This window comes from Contarinia nasturtii, unplaced genomic scaffold (genome assembly GCF_009176525.2).
Source record: "Contarinia nasturtii isolate CC-2019 unplaced genomic scaffold, AAFC_CNas_1.1 Cnas_scaffold_928, whole genome shotgun sequence".
NCBI classification, from domain to species: domain Eukaryota; kingdom Metazoa; phylum Arthropoda; class Insecta; order Diptera; family Cecidomyiidae; genus Contarinia; species Contarinia nasturtii.
The window spans coordinates 3,886,384-3,901,120 of record NW_022198275.1 but is presented as its reverse complement, the minus strand read 5'-3'; the positions used below and the strand labels follow the sequence as shown (position 1 = coordinate 3,901,120).

The window sequence follows — 14,737 nt, the reverse complement described above, 5'->3', positions numbered from 1 at the left end:
ACATTTAATTTTATGTGGAGTATTTTAGCGCGCGTGAGAATGTCGTTTTTAATGGTAAATATGTGCCATGGTTTTTCATACACTTGTTTTTCACATTCATTTACGATATAAGTTGCTCTATTAGAGCTTGTTTTTAATGAACTTCAACAAGCGTCATAAATTCCAACAAGTCTATGTTCTTAGAAGCGCAACCGCTTATGAAACGACAATATTTTTCAGCTTGAAAATGATGGCGTAATTTATAATTAACATTTTTTTGCTCTCCACCCTCATCGTTGATTTTTTTATTTTGTGTATTTTTTTTCATGGTTGGTTGCTTTATACACACGAATTATTACTTTATACAACATTGAACAGGAAATCCTTACAGAAATTCTTAAAAACTTTGCGGTGTAATTGAATTTTTAAAGACGATTTTTCTGTCTGAAAAGTACACACATAACGAGATCATGATTTTTCTAGTGAGCACACTTTAATGCCATAATGCGCTTCAGATAAGACAAATACCCTAAAAATGATTGAATGGAGCGTGAAAAATCATGGTAAAATACCAGTAAAGCTTCTTACCAACTGAATTTATTTTGGAGATTAATAGATTTTCGCTAAATAACTATTTGAGAAAATCTGGGCGATAGAAAAACCATTTAAAACAACAGCATTTTCAAGAAATAATCTATATTTTTTTTGGTTGATATAAAATCCACATATATGTATACTACTAGTACATTAAATGTTGATATATGTGAACCGTAATAAATGTTCGTACGACATATTTCATATTATTTACTATGAAGTTTAAGTAAACGGTCTGCTGTCAATGGACGTTGTATCGCCACTCGTCGGGCAAAATCTTCATAAGTGCAGCAATAGGTGAAACCGCGTCGTGCAGTTTGCGTAAATGAAATGCCGCCTTCTTGACAGACGTCCGAACACAAGTGGCGTACATCCGATTGCTTTGCAAATGGATTATTTGACGTTATAAAAACAATGGCCGCATTTGTTCTTGAATTGTGTACAATTTTCCATAAATATTCCGGCACTTCGATTTGATTAGTTTCGCTCAAATATAATGGCACTGAGTCACCACTACTACTTGCCAATGCCAGTTGACCATAAACACCGGTGTAAATATTTAAGGTAGTTTTCTCTTGTTCGGCTAAGTTGCGAGCAACATTTTCAACGCGATTCCAGTTGGCCCCGTTAATCGATTGAAACTGAGGACAAACATTGGCAAAAAAGTATGTAGCGAATTGAGCCGAACTGAAAACAAAATCAGCATCCGGTGTTAAGTGACCTCATGATAGAAAATAGATTTTAAAAAATTAATAATAATAATAGTAATTTTACTATACTGTACACATAAGATAATATTACCTCGCGATAGAAAAGAACTGTTTGTGAAGTAGCGTTGTCCAGTTCCCAGCTTACTTTTGAAGTGATTAATTTGTGTTTGCTTTCGGTAGCTCACTTCAACTTTAGCCAGCTTTGGTATGCCGTTTGCTTTGAAACTCCTGCGATCACTTTCTTTTATATTATCTGAAGCGTATCGAAATCGAAATGAATATACAAACATTGAAGTTCTTCAAAATTGATGCACTTACAATTAATCGATTTGCCGTTGATTTGATGATGCGTATAAAGTACTGACGCCCGTGCACTATCGTAGCATATTTCATATGTTTCCACAAATTTACGATCAAATGCAAAACCAGCACGATAAATTAAACCTTGATGGGTGTTCAGGTGACATGTTTTTGTTGTTGTTTCCAAGTCGCCTGCTATTTGCTTCGTACAGTTCAATTGATGTAATTCGCTGCGAAAATTACTGGTGCACGCTAATTCGGCTGAATTATCATTTGAATGGATCAATGTGTTTCGCCTGCCCGGGCAATACAGAATCAATTTGTCATTCGATGAAATTTCGATACTATTGCCGTCTGGCTCAAATAGGCTCAAATGACCGTCTGATTTTTCAAGCAAATAAACTGGCTCATTTTTTGGTATTTGCTTTGTAATTTCAACACGGCAACTGTTTGCTGTTTTGTAAATTTAAAATGGAAACACATTTGTTAGTTAGGAATTGTTTTTTCTTCGCCTTTGAATAGAGATAAGATAAGATTTCATCTATATATTCATTTTGTAGACAAATAATTTTATTAAACATACCTGCAGCTGTTGAACACAAACCGAACAAAATACAAACACTTACACCAAGTACAAACGATTTTCTAGTCATTTTCAAATTTACTTCGTTTCAAGTTACATGCGACACTGAGCTCCGTCTTTCATGCAACGCAGCTACGATACGACTGAGAAATTCAAATCTCCGATGTTAACAATTTTTTTTCCTCTCTCTCTCTCGCTCTCTCTCTTTCTCTCTCGTATTCTTCTTTGTGTGACTGTTTTATACTTAAATGTGTATGTGTTATGATGAGTAAAAGCAACAAGATTGTCTCATAAAAGATAATGTGAACGATAAGAATCCGGAAAAAAAGCGGAGCGTAAATTCATATAACAGGCTATGCCGAAGGGCATCAAATTCTCCACATCGTAAGCAAAGCGATTCAATTATCAGCTTCGATGGGCCGTGGTTAGCGTGTCTGTGTCCATTTGTGATGGGTAATTAAATTTAATTAGAGACTGAAAACGACAAAATTGGCTATCACAAAATAAAGAAATGGAAAGAAAGAAATCGTATACCTGAGACAAACTCATTAATGACTCATTACTATGCACGACTTGGTTTACAGTTAAACTGAGTTCTTTGACATAATCTATAGATTCCATGCTGTTCTCGGACTGTGAAAATCTCCAAATGACCATGCACACATTCGATTAACTCATTAGCTCATGTCAACCGATAATGGCAATTCAATCGAAATGTTGTTGTTTTGTTGTTGGTAAGTCAAGGGTCATTGGCTAACTCTTCCTTGAGGCGTTCAATGCTTATCATCATGTTTGGTATTTCAACGATGAATTACTTCACACTTTTTACCATATATTTTGTAAAATATTAGTATCTCATCCACGCCATTTGTTTACTATTATGCAATATTTGGATTTATTAAAGCAATAAAACACATTGATTTACATTTCACTCAAAGAAAAAAATGCTGACGATAGAATTAATTCGTACTATTTTACAGTAGATACATGCAACTCATCTTCATGCTCATGACTCAATTTAATATATTTCGAATGGTGTTGTTTTTTTTTTGCTCCACCGTTATTCACAAAATATTTGTTTGATTCACGTGTAATAAAATTTGAAGAAAAAAAGAATTTGGTTCATTTTTCGTTTATGGCCTTGATTTTATATTTATTTACGCCATGTGTGTGCGAGTTTTTTCTTCTTTTTATTCATAAATTCTCTTTTTTTTCTTGCGTCATATCAGCCGGAAAATAATCTGCAGGTGTATAAATTAATCCATGCAATTAAAAATAAAATGAAAAATGAGTCCCGAGTAAATTAAGTTTATTCATTGATGTTCTATATCAGCGTCACGGGACCATGATGCAATATTTTCATTTTGGTAATGCATTCTTGTGCATGTCTCCCTTTGTCTCTCTTTATTTTGCTTCAACAAATTTCATACCAATTTTCATCTGCGAAAAGAATGCATTGAGAGATAGAGTTACGCATATGAATTCAAAAAAAAAAAAACACGTAAAAAAAGACATCAAAAATACAAATGAAAAAACTAAAATAATATAAAACAATGAGTTGAACTTTTAACCAAGTGCATTTTTTGTGCGATGCCAAATGTTGGCAAAGAGAATAAAACATGGAAATGGAAACATAAACAAAAGGAATTTGAATATGTTTGGTTTATTGTTTGTGTGGTGCGCTTCACATTTTTTTATTACTGTACGTAAATACAGTAAAACTTACGAATAGCAGCAGCTCCAAATAGCGGAAATGGTCGATCATTGACTTTGTTTTTGGTCCTGGTTTTACTGTATCTCTGTGTGTTTGCTAATAATAATAATATAAATACGGGAATGACGTTTATTCGTGTGTTCATTTCGACCGTTTGCATTATGCACGACCGATATATCTACCGAAATTCGAATACGCGCATTTTGATAGAAATTGATGATGTAATCATGAGGACATTGCTGACCTCTTTTTTTGGACATTCGAATAACATTTTCTATTTTTAAACCTTTTTCCATGCTTCGTTAAAATGTATCTAGAGCATTTTTGTACGAATTCAACTGAATATGTTTACCTTTTTTAATCTTTGCTATTTTAATTTGAATTGCTACCAAAATTAGAACATTTTCTATGAAACATTTTAATTAAAATGGACAGCTTAATATATTCGAACCAAGATACTCGCATATCTAATAACAATAGACATATATATATATTGTTTCCATGGTCAACGGTCTTTGGTTTGCACTAACACCACCTTGACCATCGCAATTGAAAAGTTTCACTTTATTTGTGCATTTTACCGGCATAAAATTAAAGAAACTAATACACGAATCGCGAACAAAAAAACCACCATGAATCTACTTCGCAATTCAAAATCCAGTGCGTACATAAATATCATTTCAGTTGTGTCCGTCGCATCGACCGGAAGGGCACATTGTGAATAATCCAGAAAGACACTTTGTGATAAATTGAAAATTGTGAAGTTACAAAAAAGAACCGGGAAACTCGATCCATAAAAAAAAATTGTGGCTTTCCCAGGGTATTTATATTTTATAGTGTACTTCTCAGAAGATTCGACTCAATTGAATTTTTTTCTTTAAACCAAGTTTATAAACCATAAAAACAGAAGCGATGATAGAAAGTTATTTTGAAGCCGTGTAAAAGAGATTAATGAACAAGAAAAATTGACGAATAACGAAAAAAAATATATCGGAAAGATAAAAACAGATAGAACTTTAAATAGAAGAGAAAAACAAATTCACAGAAATGGCACTTGTGCTGCGTTCATTTTATAGCTCATACCATTGGCTATTCCATGACTATCAGGGTAAGCAATACAGTGAGTTTAACGTTTGTTGAGTGGTTTTATCGTAAATATTATATACAAACAGATCCACGAGTTGACAAATATCCGCTAACTTCATCGCCCATGCTTATCTTTGGGTTGACGGCACTCTATGTGTATTTTGTGACCAATTGGGGACAACGATTTATGTCAAAGCGACCACCATATGATCTCACTAATGTCATTAAAGTTTACAATTTCACTCAAATCATCTTCAATCTTGCCATCGGCTCATATGTAAGTAATCAGATTGATAAATTCCACAATCAAACCGAACTAATGAAAATATTGACACTTGATTTAATTTAAATTGGCGATGACATTGATTTTGTATTCAAAATGAATGGTACCAAAGTACAGTAGACAATCACGGTGTAATACCAAAAATAGGTCAATTTAGCCAAACCGTTTAGTTTAGATAAACAAAACCTCTAACCATTAGACTTTATACTTGCAAAACTGGGACATAAATTCGACGCAGTTTTGAAACAATCTGTTATTTCTTTAACCGCAATATAATACGTTGTTGTTTACAATATGTACGCGTAGTTACATTTTTAAAAGGGCGCATTTATGTCCCATTTCTGCAAAGTGTTTGGCATTTATTTAAAATAGCTCAACTCGAAAATGATTTTACTCATTTAGGCGGCATATTATGCGTACTGGCGACAAACAATAAGTATATCATGTGGGGCGAATGATACAACAAACGACTCGTACGAAATGCAGCAAATAATTCTTGCAACGTATTTATACTATATGTCAAAGATCATCGATTTACTCGATACGGTAATCAGTTGTGAAGCGTCAAATTGCGTTCATGTCATTCACACAAAATTCATTGATTTACATTTTCAGGTGTTTTTCGTTCTTCGAAAAAAGAATAATCAAATAACATTTCTGCATGTGTATCACCACGGTGGAATGGTCATAGCAACGTTTATATACTTTAAATTTCTCAGCGGTAAATTGCAAATGAAATACGCATAAAAATTGTGCAAATCACATTTATTTATTTATACGTTTTACAGGCAGCCATGGTACCCTGCTTGGCGTTATTAATTCATATGTCCATGTCATTATGTACTCATACTATCTCTTGACGTCCTATCGACCCGAACTGAAAAATTCACTATGGTGGAAAAAGCATATAACACAAATTCAACTGGTGAGTTAGACCGTTTCGAAACGGCGGATGCATTTTAAATGCAAATACAACCTTAACACATGCATAAAATGAATGGTCATGTTTAATGGAATTGATTTATATTGCGTGAATTGATATACAATTGCAGATACAGTTTGGTGTTTTGGTCATTCACTTCTTGAACCCGATATTTTTCTTTGAATGTCAATGGCCAAAAGCCATTTCATTGATTGGCGTCATACAAAACTTGTTTATGTTTATACTATTTTTGGACTTTTACATCAAGGCGTACGTGCGAAAATCGAAGAAGGCACAATGAATACACCTGATGGAGATAATTTATGATATCCTCTTTTAACGTGTATTTTGATTTTTATTTCGATGAAATTGGTATGATGAAGAAAAAGAAATGAGAAAAACACGTTACATATATAGAAAATAGCGATTTAATTATTTCATTATACAATGTACCACTAATGACCTATGCAATAAATGAATATCCATCAAAATACTTAACAAACGTTCGTTTGATTTTAAAAACAATTGATTAGAATAAACTTTTACAGATTTTTGGCGAACCTCTTAAATCGTTTATTCGGTTTGGCATTTCGTGGCAATGCATTTTGTATGGATTTTTTAATTTTTCGTTTAACTATGTTCTTTAGTTCCTGTCTTTGTGCATCATCATAATCTGCTGTATTGGTCTCTTGATTTTCGATCGGTTCAGGTGCAGCGAAGAAAGTCATACCCTCTGAAAAGTGATTTTCGTAAAAAAATTGAATTTTCAAGTCGACTTGAATCGCAATAAAATAAACAAAAAAATACCTGATACACGTTCATCAGCTGAACTCAATGTGAAAAATGATTCATATTTTAGGCCTGATTTCTCACCATCCGGCTTCGGAACAGTGGTGCTTTCCTTTTTATCATTATCTGCTTCGTCGCCGGATGAATCGTATTTAAATGGATCGAAATCTGCTAAGAATTTTACGCCATTTTTGGCAATCAATTTTTCCTCGTATGGTTTGCTTGGCGTCGTCGTTGTTGTTGCATCTGTATTCTCCGCTGGTCTGTTGAACATACTCAATAAACTAAATCCGCCAGAACCCAACGATTTTTTAAGATCACCCCTGACTTCGTAGAAATGTTCCATCGAAACAATTGGCTCACTTTTTTCCGTTTCTTTTTCAACATATTCATCTTCAGTCTTCAGTCGTTTCGATTCGGGTTCGGCGATTGCTTTTGATTTTCGCTTCTTTACTTTTGGCTCAATGAACTTTGTGTGTTCGGCACGAGTTGGATCGAATCGTAACATAGATGGTGGTGCTCTGGAATTAAATTAATTTTGAATTGCTGCAAATTTCGTTAAAAATTCAAGTGGTTTGTTATACTAACTTTTTCTCCTTTGACGTTTTGCTAGCCACCTTCTTACCGATGACACTTTCTAAAATATTTAATTGCCATTGACGTTCATCAAACTCATTCGTTTCGATGTCATCGCTGCTTTTTGTGGTCGCTTCTTCTCCATTCTGTTTTGCAGTTGCTTCGTCATTTTCACTTTCATCGCTTTCACCTTCCAAGAACTTGGAATCCATTTTGAAACGACTATCACCTTGGAAACGATCCTGCAGTCTCCTTAGTTTCTCGCCTTTTTTTCCCTCGAATTGATGTTTTATTTCGAAATTACCCTCGTAGCCCTGTTCATTATCGCTGTCGTCCGCATCGTCAAACAGATTTCGCTTCTTTTCCATTGATTTATTTTCCTTTGACTTTGTTTGGTTTATCGATTTTGTTGACTGACTCGAAATGGGAGTTTCATCATCATCATCATCTTCAAACACAATCTTGTTGCTTTTCTTGCCGGAATCCTAAAAGGAGAATTGGATTTAAAAATAAATATAAATAAGCGATTGGCAATCATCAAATTCAAATACTAACAACTCCAGCCAATGCCTTCTTGATGGCCAATTTCTGTTCATTGTATGAATTTTTCATCTTATTCAATGATTCCATTCGTTTTTGATCTGCTTTCTTCGATTTTTCATCCAATTCCCTTTTGTTGGTCTTTTGCGCCTTCGATTCAATAATATGAATTGCTTCTCCACTCGAAACTGAACGATCGATTTTTATCTAATAAATTTGAAACAAAAAATGTTCATAAAAGTATTGTAAGATTTTGTATGTATAATATAAATCGGTTACCTTTCCATTTTCAACGAACATTTTCGACTTTTTTTTCAAAACAAGATTGTCTTCATTTTTATTTGAATCCGACTCACTATCACTGCTTTCTGACGATGATTTAAACTTTTTGGAGCCATTTTGTTGGGCGATCGATTTATTTTGTTGCGATGGACTCTCATCTTCGCTGCTCTCATCCGAACTACTACTCTCGGAACTAGATGAATCTCCTGTTGAAAGTGTTGGAAGCACTGCTTTTACTGTTTCCACTTGAATTTGTGTCGATTCATTTTTTTTTTCTTTAAATTGTGCGGCCTCTTCTCGTTCTCGCTTCAATTTTTCCAAAAAATTCTCACGGGCAACTGTAACTTGCAACTGTCGGCCACGATATTTTTGCTCTTTAAACTCTTGCAAGCATTGACGCAGCGTACGATCATCAAGTCCAATTGTGATAAAAGCGAATGTAGTCTGTACTTCATCTGAATCCGGCGTTTTCTTCGTCTTGATTTCAACTTTATTGACGGCACCTGCGAAAAAAGTATTTTTTTTTGTGATTGTAAACACTTTACACGGTGGAACAATTTCTACTTACCGTAGTATGCAAACTCTTGTTTCAGTTCATGCTCTTGAATATCAGGCGGAAGATTTCCAATAAACAATCGTTTTTGCTCGCTAATTGCCATTTTTTTCCCGGAAAATTAAAATAAACGCAAAACAACGTTGTTTTTCTATCAAAGAAAAAGAGAGTCACGACAAACTACATGTGTTAAAATACACACATGTATTTGATGTATATTTGACAGCTGCGTCAGTGCAATCTATCGGTCGAAGTGTAAACTTGTCATTGTTAAATGTCAAATAAACATGTCAGAATAGAAATGTCACAACGAGTATTTTGTGTATGTTAACACATTAGCACGCGGTTTTCAAGTTAAACACATGAAATAGAAGTTTTTTCTAAATATTTAATTGTTTACCGGTGTTTCATACACGAAAAATGGCAAATAAAATATTACTAAAACATAAAGGTGATGTTGGTGACTTTTACGAGCCATCCGATTCCGAGAATGAATACACGGAACGTGAAAAAAATTTGTTAAAAAAAGTGCGTAAAGGGCGACAGCGGAACACCGATGCACAGCAAGAAATTTTGGCATTTAAACCACAAGAAGATAGTGATGAAGAGCAAGGTTGGTACAAGAAGAAAAATAGCGAAAATGCTTAATGTTCAAAATTAAAATGATTCATGTGTCGTTATTATTTTCAGACTACGACGACGATGATGATGATTTGAATGAAAATTTTGGTGCAGAGAGTGACATAGAGGATGGTGACGATGACGATGAAATTCCCGATGTTCATGCCTGGGGTAAAAATCGTCGTGTCTACCATTCAACCGACTTTGTCGACCCCGACTATTCGAGCTTTAATCAACGCGAACAAGAGCTTGCTGAACAAGAAGAAACTGAAGCACTTGCCATTCAACAGCGTCTCGCTAAGCAATTGGAAGAATCCGATTTCACGTTGGATGTTTTTGGTACGACCGAGCCAAAAGAGAGCGACGACAAGAAAAAGAAATCCGATGAAATATACTTGCAAAAAGATTTATCACAATTGTCGCAACGACAAAGAGAGCAACTATTTAAAAAGGAATCGCCCGAATTTGAGGGTTTAGTGCAAGATTTTCGGCAACGACTTGCCGAAAGTATAAAATTGTTGGAGCCACTTTTAGCGTATTTCAAAGAGAATTCCATTGAAAGTCATCCGTTGATTGAATTTATCACAAATCAAAATCAATTAATATTGAATTATTGCACGAATGTTAGTTTCTATTTGATTTTAAAAGCAAAACGTATTCCCGTTCAAAATCATCCAATTGTGAAGCGATTGTTCAAAATAAGACAGTTACTTTTGCAAATCGATGAAAAATACACAACAGTTGTGAAACCACAATTAGAACAGATTCAACAGGCCATTAAAGATGGAGTTGAATTTAACATCGGTATGGATGAAGTACCAGCCGAGAAGAAAGAGAAAAAGAAACTTCGATTTGTACAAGATCTTGAGAATGGTAACGATTCGGATAGTGAGATGGAGTCGGATGATGAGGAACCAATTGAAAAGGATGACGATTTGGATTTCAAACAAAAATTAAAGTTGATGGAATCGGATTCGGAAGGAGAGAAGGGAGAAGAGGATGAAAACAACGAAGACATGGACGGAGAAGATGAAGAACGGCGACAAATTACATACCAAATTGCCAAAAACAAAGGTCTCACGCCATATCGAAAGAAAGAATTACGAAATCCACGTGTCAAACATCGCAACAAGTTCCGAAAAGCGCTTATTCGACGCAAGGGTGCTCATCGTACACCGCGCAAGGAAATCAAACGATACGACGGAGAGAAATTTGGTATATCGGCTCGTGTCAAGAAGGGCATCAAAATCAAATAAAACTATTGTATATTTAGTTTTTTGTTTAATATTTTTTATGCATTTTCAACGCATTTCGATTTATTGTTTTTTAATAAATTTCGTATCGATTTATTAATGAAGATATTGGCTGGTGTTACTTTTTATTTAATAATTGACGGAAGTAATCGTTTGATTTTGATGTAGTTGGCTCAGTTCCAGTGGTTCCATTTGATGAAGTTGATGGCTTCGCGACATTACGTTGCACTGACGTTGGAATAAAGGTAAGGCGCGGCTTAGCATCACTGTTTACCAAAATAGAAGAAATTAGTTTGAAAATGGAATGGTGAGTAAGTAAATATTGAAAAAATAGAATCTAACCTTCTTGGCCCTCTTAAACTTGGTAAAGTATTTGAATTGAAATTCATTGGTCGTGCGTTATCTGTAGATTTTGGTGGTGGATCGGATATGGCTACAATGATCTGTAATAGGAAAATTATAATTTCATTAATAATTCCGAACTATTTGTAGACCAAAAAAGATCTATTCTTACCGTAAAACCTCTCAAGTCGAACGAATTCATAGTTTCGACGGCTTTGTTGGCGGCCGTGTCTGATTCAAAGTCGATGAAAGCAATACCTTTGAATTTACCATCTCTGTAAAATGAAAAAAAGAAAGGAAAAATGAATGATATTACGTCAAAATAGAGAAGTGTTCCAAATGTCAGACTTACTTTTTAGTAACCAATCGAGTGTCTTTAATTTTTCCAAAAGTGCCAAAGAGAATTTGTAATTCGTCTTGAGTAGTATTGAATGGTAGGCCCTTGATGAAGATTTTATTCGATTCTTTTCCTTCAGAGTATTTAAATGTGCTGCGTATGTTTTTGTCGCGCAAAACCTTTTTAATGAATACCGGACGGCCACCGATGGGGCGGCGATCAAATTTGATTGCTTTTTCCACTTCCGATGGATTTCCGAGCTCAGCATATCCATAACCTTTGCTACGACCACCAGGTCCAATCACCATAGTAACATCCTTGATATTCAATTCTGGGAAAGCAGCAATGATCTGCTCTTTGGAGATATCAAATGCCAAGTTACTCAAGAAAATCGACACATCATCCTTTTCACCGAAGTCTGGCTTGTTCTCTTGCCTAGGGTTAATCACAAAGAAAAGAATGGAAATAATGGAAATTAATCAATATGTAATGGAACGTAATTCTTCAATAATGGAATAGTAATTTTTAAAGTAAGTATACCCCATCTCTTGCTGTTTGATCTCTGGTTGTTTGGGTTCTGGTTTTTTGACCTCCACTTTTTTAACTGGTTTTGGTGCTCTGTCATCGAATGTTTTCTGTTTCTTTTGGACAACCTTTGAGTCATTCTCCGTTTCTGGTTTACGTTTTTGCACCTTTGCCTTGATGGCATAGTGTTTATTGTAATTTTCAATAATTTTCGCACACATTTCATTGCAATCGCAGATTTGATCCAATGTACCGTATGCGTATTCAAAAATTTTCCATGCTGACATCACGGCGTCAAAATCATCGATATTCTTAACTTTGATGGCTCGACGGTAAATTCTGAAAATACATACATACATTTTAATAGAGAATTCGTTTACAGTCATTAAAAAAAAATTGTATTACTTTCGTGCGGCATCAACGCCTCTATTCAATTCCAAATGAGCAAAGTCAATCCACAAAGTTGCTTTATTTTGATTTAAGTTATTCTTTATGGCTAAGTCATAATATTGAAAGCCTTTATCGCCATTTTTCAATGCTCCATATTCGATGCGAGCGCAAAGTTGATCAAATTCATTGTGTGCGTCGGCTTCTCGCGTGGCCAATGAGTTCTGGCCCAATTCCATCGTTTTTCGTAAAATTTCCACTTCTTTTTCATCGGTGACATTTGTATTTCGATTGATGAATGATAAATATTCCATCCATACATTCAAATGACCTTTGACATCATTATTTGTTGCTTCGAATGCTTGTTGTGCAATTTCAGTGACATCACTCTTTGCGATGCCTGCTTTCTCCGACAATCGCATCTTTTCGACGTACAATTCAGCACTCCATGTGCAATTGCGCAATGCACGAGTCAGAACATCCAATGCTGTTTGTTTGAAAATCAGAGATTTTTCACTTACATCCGGAACAGTCTCACGATTTTTGAGATATTTCACATATTTGATCCAAGTTGAAGCTATAATAAACCGTTTTTTTTTCATTAAAATTTATCAATAATATTACAATTTTTATGCAAAAACTCAAAAGCTTACCACTCAAACAACATGCAGTAACCATTCGCTCGTACAGAATCTGAACCATGCGATCACTCTTAAAACTTTTACACTTGTCAATATAATCCAAATAGATCGATGCTCTTTTATGGTGTTCTTTATCATCTAGATCCACCAATTGTTGTTCGAATGTGAGAATTTCATACAAATTATCCTTCGATTTGTGGTATGTCTCGTTGATTTTTTCCCATTCCACTTCCTCGTTGTATTTGTCAACAAATTCACAAAATTCCGCATATGCTTCTTGTATACCGGCCAATGGTATTGACAATTCGTATGTGAACACTTCCAGTAATTTCTTCACTTTTTCGGGTGACCTAAAATCGTACAAAGGGTATTATAACGATGAAATAATAAAAGAAATATCCAATAAATTATACTCACTCTGGCACATGTTTGATGTAGTAATTTCGCCAATCTTTAAAAAATGTACTACCTTCCATGCAATCCAAAGTATATGTAGCAAGTATTTCATCCCATGTTTCCTGTGGATTCAACATTTTCACCGCCAATTGTGCGTGCAGACCACCAACTGTGACAGCTAAAAAGAGATATTCAACAACATTATTCCAACGAAAAAATTATTTTGAAAATTAAATTAAAAAAAAAAAAATGAGGTCATCTTACAAAAGTAATCGCCGAGAGCCCGTTTAAATAGACCTTCTACGCGTTTCAGCTCATTTTCACTGGTTGCTATGGTCAATTCAATTTGTAGCCATTTCGTCCAAATCTCTGGTGCCAACGGGAATTGTGTGCTGAACAGCTCGCTACTTTCACGTATTTTATCCAAATCGTTAAGTTGACTGAAATTGACAATTAAATTTTAATATTTTTTTTTGTTTATATTTTTCATTATATCTGAAAAACTTACTGTGCCACCGTGACCAATTCAACGTAATAGTCGTAAACGTAGCTTGCGGTCGAGATTTGACTTAGAATTTTGGCATAGTTTTCATACAGCTGCACTTCTGCGTCGATGTCTGAATCACCGCTGTCCGGTGATAAATCTTCATCTACTTCGTCCGTGTCTTGATCATCAACATCCATTTCTTGGTCGCTTAGATCTTCCTGATCGGACATTCTCACTTTTTTTTTTAAATGTATAAAATCAAATGAAATACACCAAACGATTCTAAATCGTTTATTTTGACAAGAAACTTGCCGGAGTTATAAATACTATGCAATACATGCGCTTGTATGTTTTGACATTAGAAAAGATACTAGCGCCAATTTTACACTAGGTGGTGAGAAATGACATTGCAACGTCGAATTGGAATTCAATTTGAATTGGGAGTTTGATTTTATTGTTTAAGAAAATTACACATATTGTTCTCGTATGAAGTAAAATAAACTCGAATTATTGGAAAAATGATTGAAAAACTGTAAAAAAGATTAGGGAATCAATCGAACATGTTTAAAGTGAATAACAAAACGATACATAGAAATCTGTTTTGTTTACTCTCGACAAGGTAAAGTTGACTATATTTTTGCATATTTGACTTATTTTCAGTTTCAATTCAATCAATTCACATGTTGAATAAAAGAATCACCTAAATTATGCATCAATAGTCGCAGTACATTCTCACCTAAAAGAGACTACAAAATGATACTTTATGTCATTGATGCGATTCCGTTAGCAAGGCATGTTAAAATGTATGAATTTATAAAAAATTGAAATGCATTTGAA

General features: G+C 34.6%; 4 protein-coding genes across 4 annotated transcripts; 2 read left to right on the top strand and 2 right to left on the bottom strand.

The window, feature by feature from the left end:
* Window positions 1-658: 658 nt before the first annotated feature.
* On the bottom strand, window positions 659-2,297 carry LOC116342852. The gene is made up of 4 exons (XM_031770631.1): window positions 2,167-2,297; window positions 1,602-2,036; window positions 1,375-1,536; window positions 659-1,294 (listed from the first exon to the last, which is right to left on the bottom strand). The coding sequence occupies exons 1-4, from the start codon at window positions 2,234-2,236 to the stop codon at window positions 780-782; spliced, it is 1,182 nt and encodes a 393-aa protein (XP_031626491.1). The 5' UTR covers window positions 2,237-2,297; the 3' UTR covers window positions 659-779.
* A 2,259-nt stretch (window positions 2,298-4,556) lies between these two features.
* Window positions 4,557-6,669, top strand: LOC116342773 (elongation of very long chain fatty acids protein AAEL008004-like). The gene is made up of 7 exons (XM_031770509.1): window positions 4,557-4,700; window positions 4,768-4,988; window positions 5,053-5,243; window positions 5,652-5,795; window positions 5,865-5,970; window positions 6,038-6,174; window positions 6,302-6,669. The coding sequence occupies exons 2-7, from the start codon at window positions 4,928-4,930 to the stop codon at window positions 6,470-6,472; spliced, it is 810 nt and encodes a 269-aa protein (XP_031626369.1). The 5' UTR covers window positions 4,557-4,700; window positions 4,768-4,927; the 3' UTR covers window positions 6,473-6,669.
* LOC116343106 (squamous cell carcinoma antigen recognized by T-cells 3-like) lies at window positions 6,584-14,227 on the bottom strand. Its single transcript, XM_031771003.1, has 16 exons — window positions 13,922-14,227; window positions 13,678-13,853; window positions 13,435-13,591; window positions 13,030-13,367; window positions 12,395-12,953; window positions 12,005-12,328; window positions 11,480-11,899; window positions 11,300-11,402; window positions 11,128-11,228; window positions 10,908-11,051; window positions 8,927-9,018; window positions 8,356-8,861; window positions 8,092-8,283; window positions 7,549-8,021; window positions 6,979-7,481; window positions 6,584-6,904 (listed from the first exon to the last, which is right to left on the bottom strand). The coding sequence occupies exons 1-16, from the start codon at window positions 14,128-14,130 to the stop codon at window positions 6,714-6,716; spliced, it is 4,488 nt and encodes a 1,495-aa protein (XP_031626863.1). The 5' UTR covers window positions 14,131-14,227; the 3' UTR covers window positions 6,584-6,713.
* LOC116342772 (something about silencing protein 10) lies at window positions 9,235-10,834 on the top strand. Its single transcript, XM_031770508.1, has 2 exons — window positions 9,235-9,524; window positions 9,602-10,834. Exons 1-2 carry the CDS (start codon window positions 9,332-9,334, stop codon window positions 10,786-10,788), a joined length of 1,380 nt encoding a protein of 459 aa, XP_031626368.1. The 5' UTR covers window positions 9,235-9,331; the 3' UTR covers window positions 10,789-10,834.
* Window positions 14,228-14,737: the final 510 nt, after the last annotated feature.

What these genes read in the sequence shown, in the direction of transcription:
- LOC116342852 (XM_031770631.1), bottom strand. Translation starts at nt 2,236, where the DNA reads ATGACTAGAAAATCGTTTGTACTTGGTGTAAGTGTTTGTATTTTGTTC. An exon ending in TTTGTGTTCAACAGCTGCAG is followed by an intron (nt 2,037 to 2,166) that starts GTATGTTTAATA and finishes TTTACAAAACAG; the next exon opens with CAAACAGTTGCCGTGTTGAA. An exon ending in CAGTTCTTTTCTATCGCGAG is followed by an intron (nt 1,295 to 1,374) that starts GTAATATTATCT and finishes TTCTATCATGAG; the next exon opens with GTCACTTAACACCGGATGCT.
- LOC116342773 (XM_031770509.1), top strand. Translation starts at nt 4,928, where the DNA reads ATGGCACTTGTGCTGCGTTCATTTTATAGCTCATACCATTGGCTATTC. An exon ending in ATCTTGCCATCGGCTCATAT is followed by an intron (nt 5,244 to 5,651) that starts GTAAGTAATCAG and finishes TTACTCATTTAG; the next exon opens with GCGGCATATTATGCGTACTG. An exon ending in ATATAACACAAATTCAACTG is followed by an intron (nt 6,175 to 6,301) that starts GTGAGTTAGACC and finishes ATACAATTGCAG; the next exon opens with ATACAGTTTGGTGTTTTGGT.
- LOC116342772 (XM_031770508.1), top strand. Translation starts at nt 9,332, where the DNA reads ATGGCAAATAAAATATTACTAAAACATAAAGGTGATGTTGGTGACTTT. An exon ending in AGATAGTGATGAAGAGCAAG is followed by an intron (nt 9,525 to 9,601) that starts GTTGGTACAAGA and finishes TATTATTTTCAG; the next exon opens with ACTACGACGACGATGATGAT.
- LOC116343106 (XM_031771003.1), bottom strand. Translation starts at nt 14,130, where the DNA reads ATGTCCGATCAGGAAGATCTAAGCGACCAAGAAATGGATGTTGATGAT. An exon ending in ACTCGATTGGTTACTAAAAA is followed by an intron (nt 11,403 to 11,479) that starts GTAAGTCTGACA and finishes TTCATTTTACAG; the next exon opens with AGATGGTAAATTCAAAGGTA. An exon ending in TGTTCGTTGAAAATGGAAAG is followed by an intron (nt 8,284 to 8,355) that starts GTAACCGATTTA and finishes CAAATTTATTAG; the next exon opens with ATAAAAATCGATCGTTCAGT.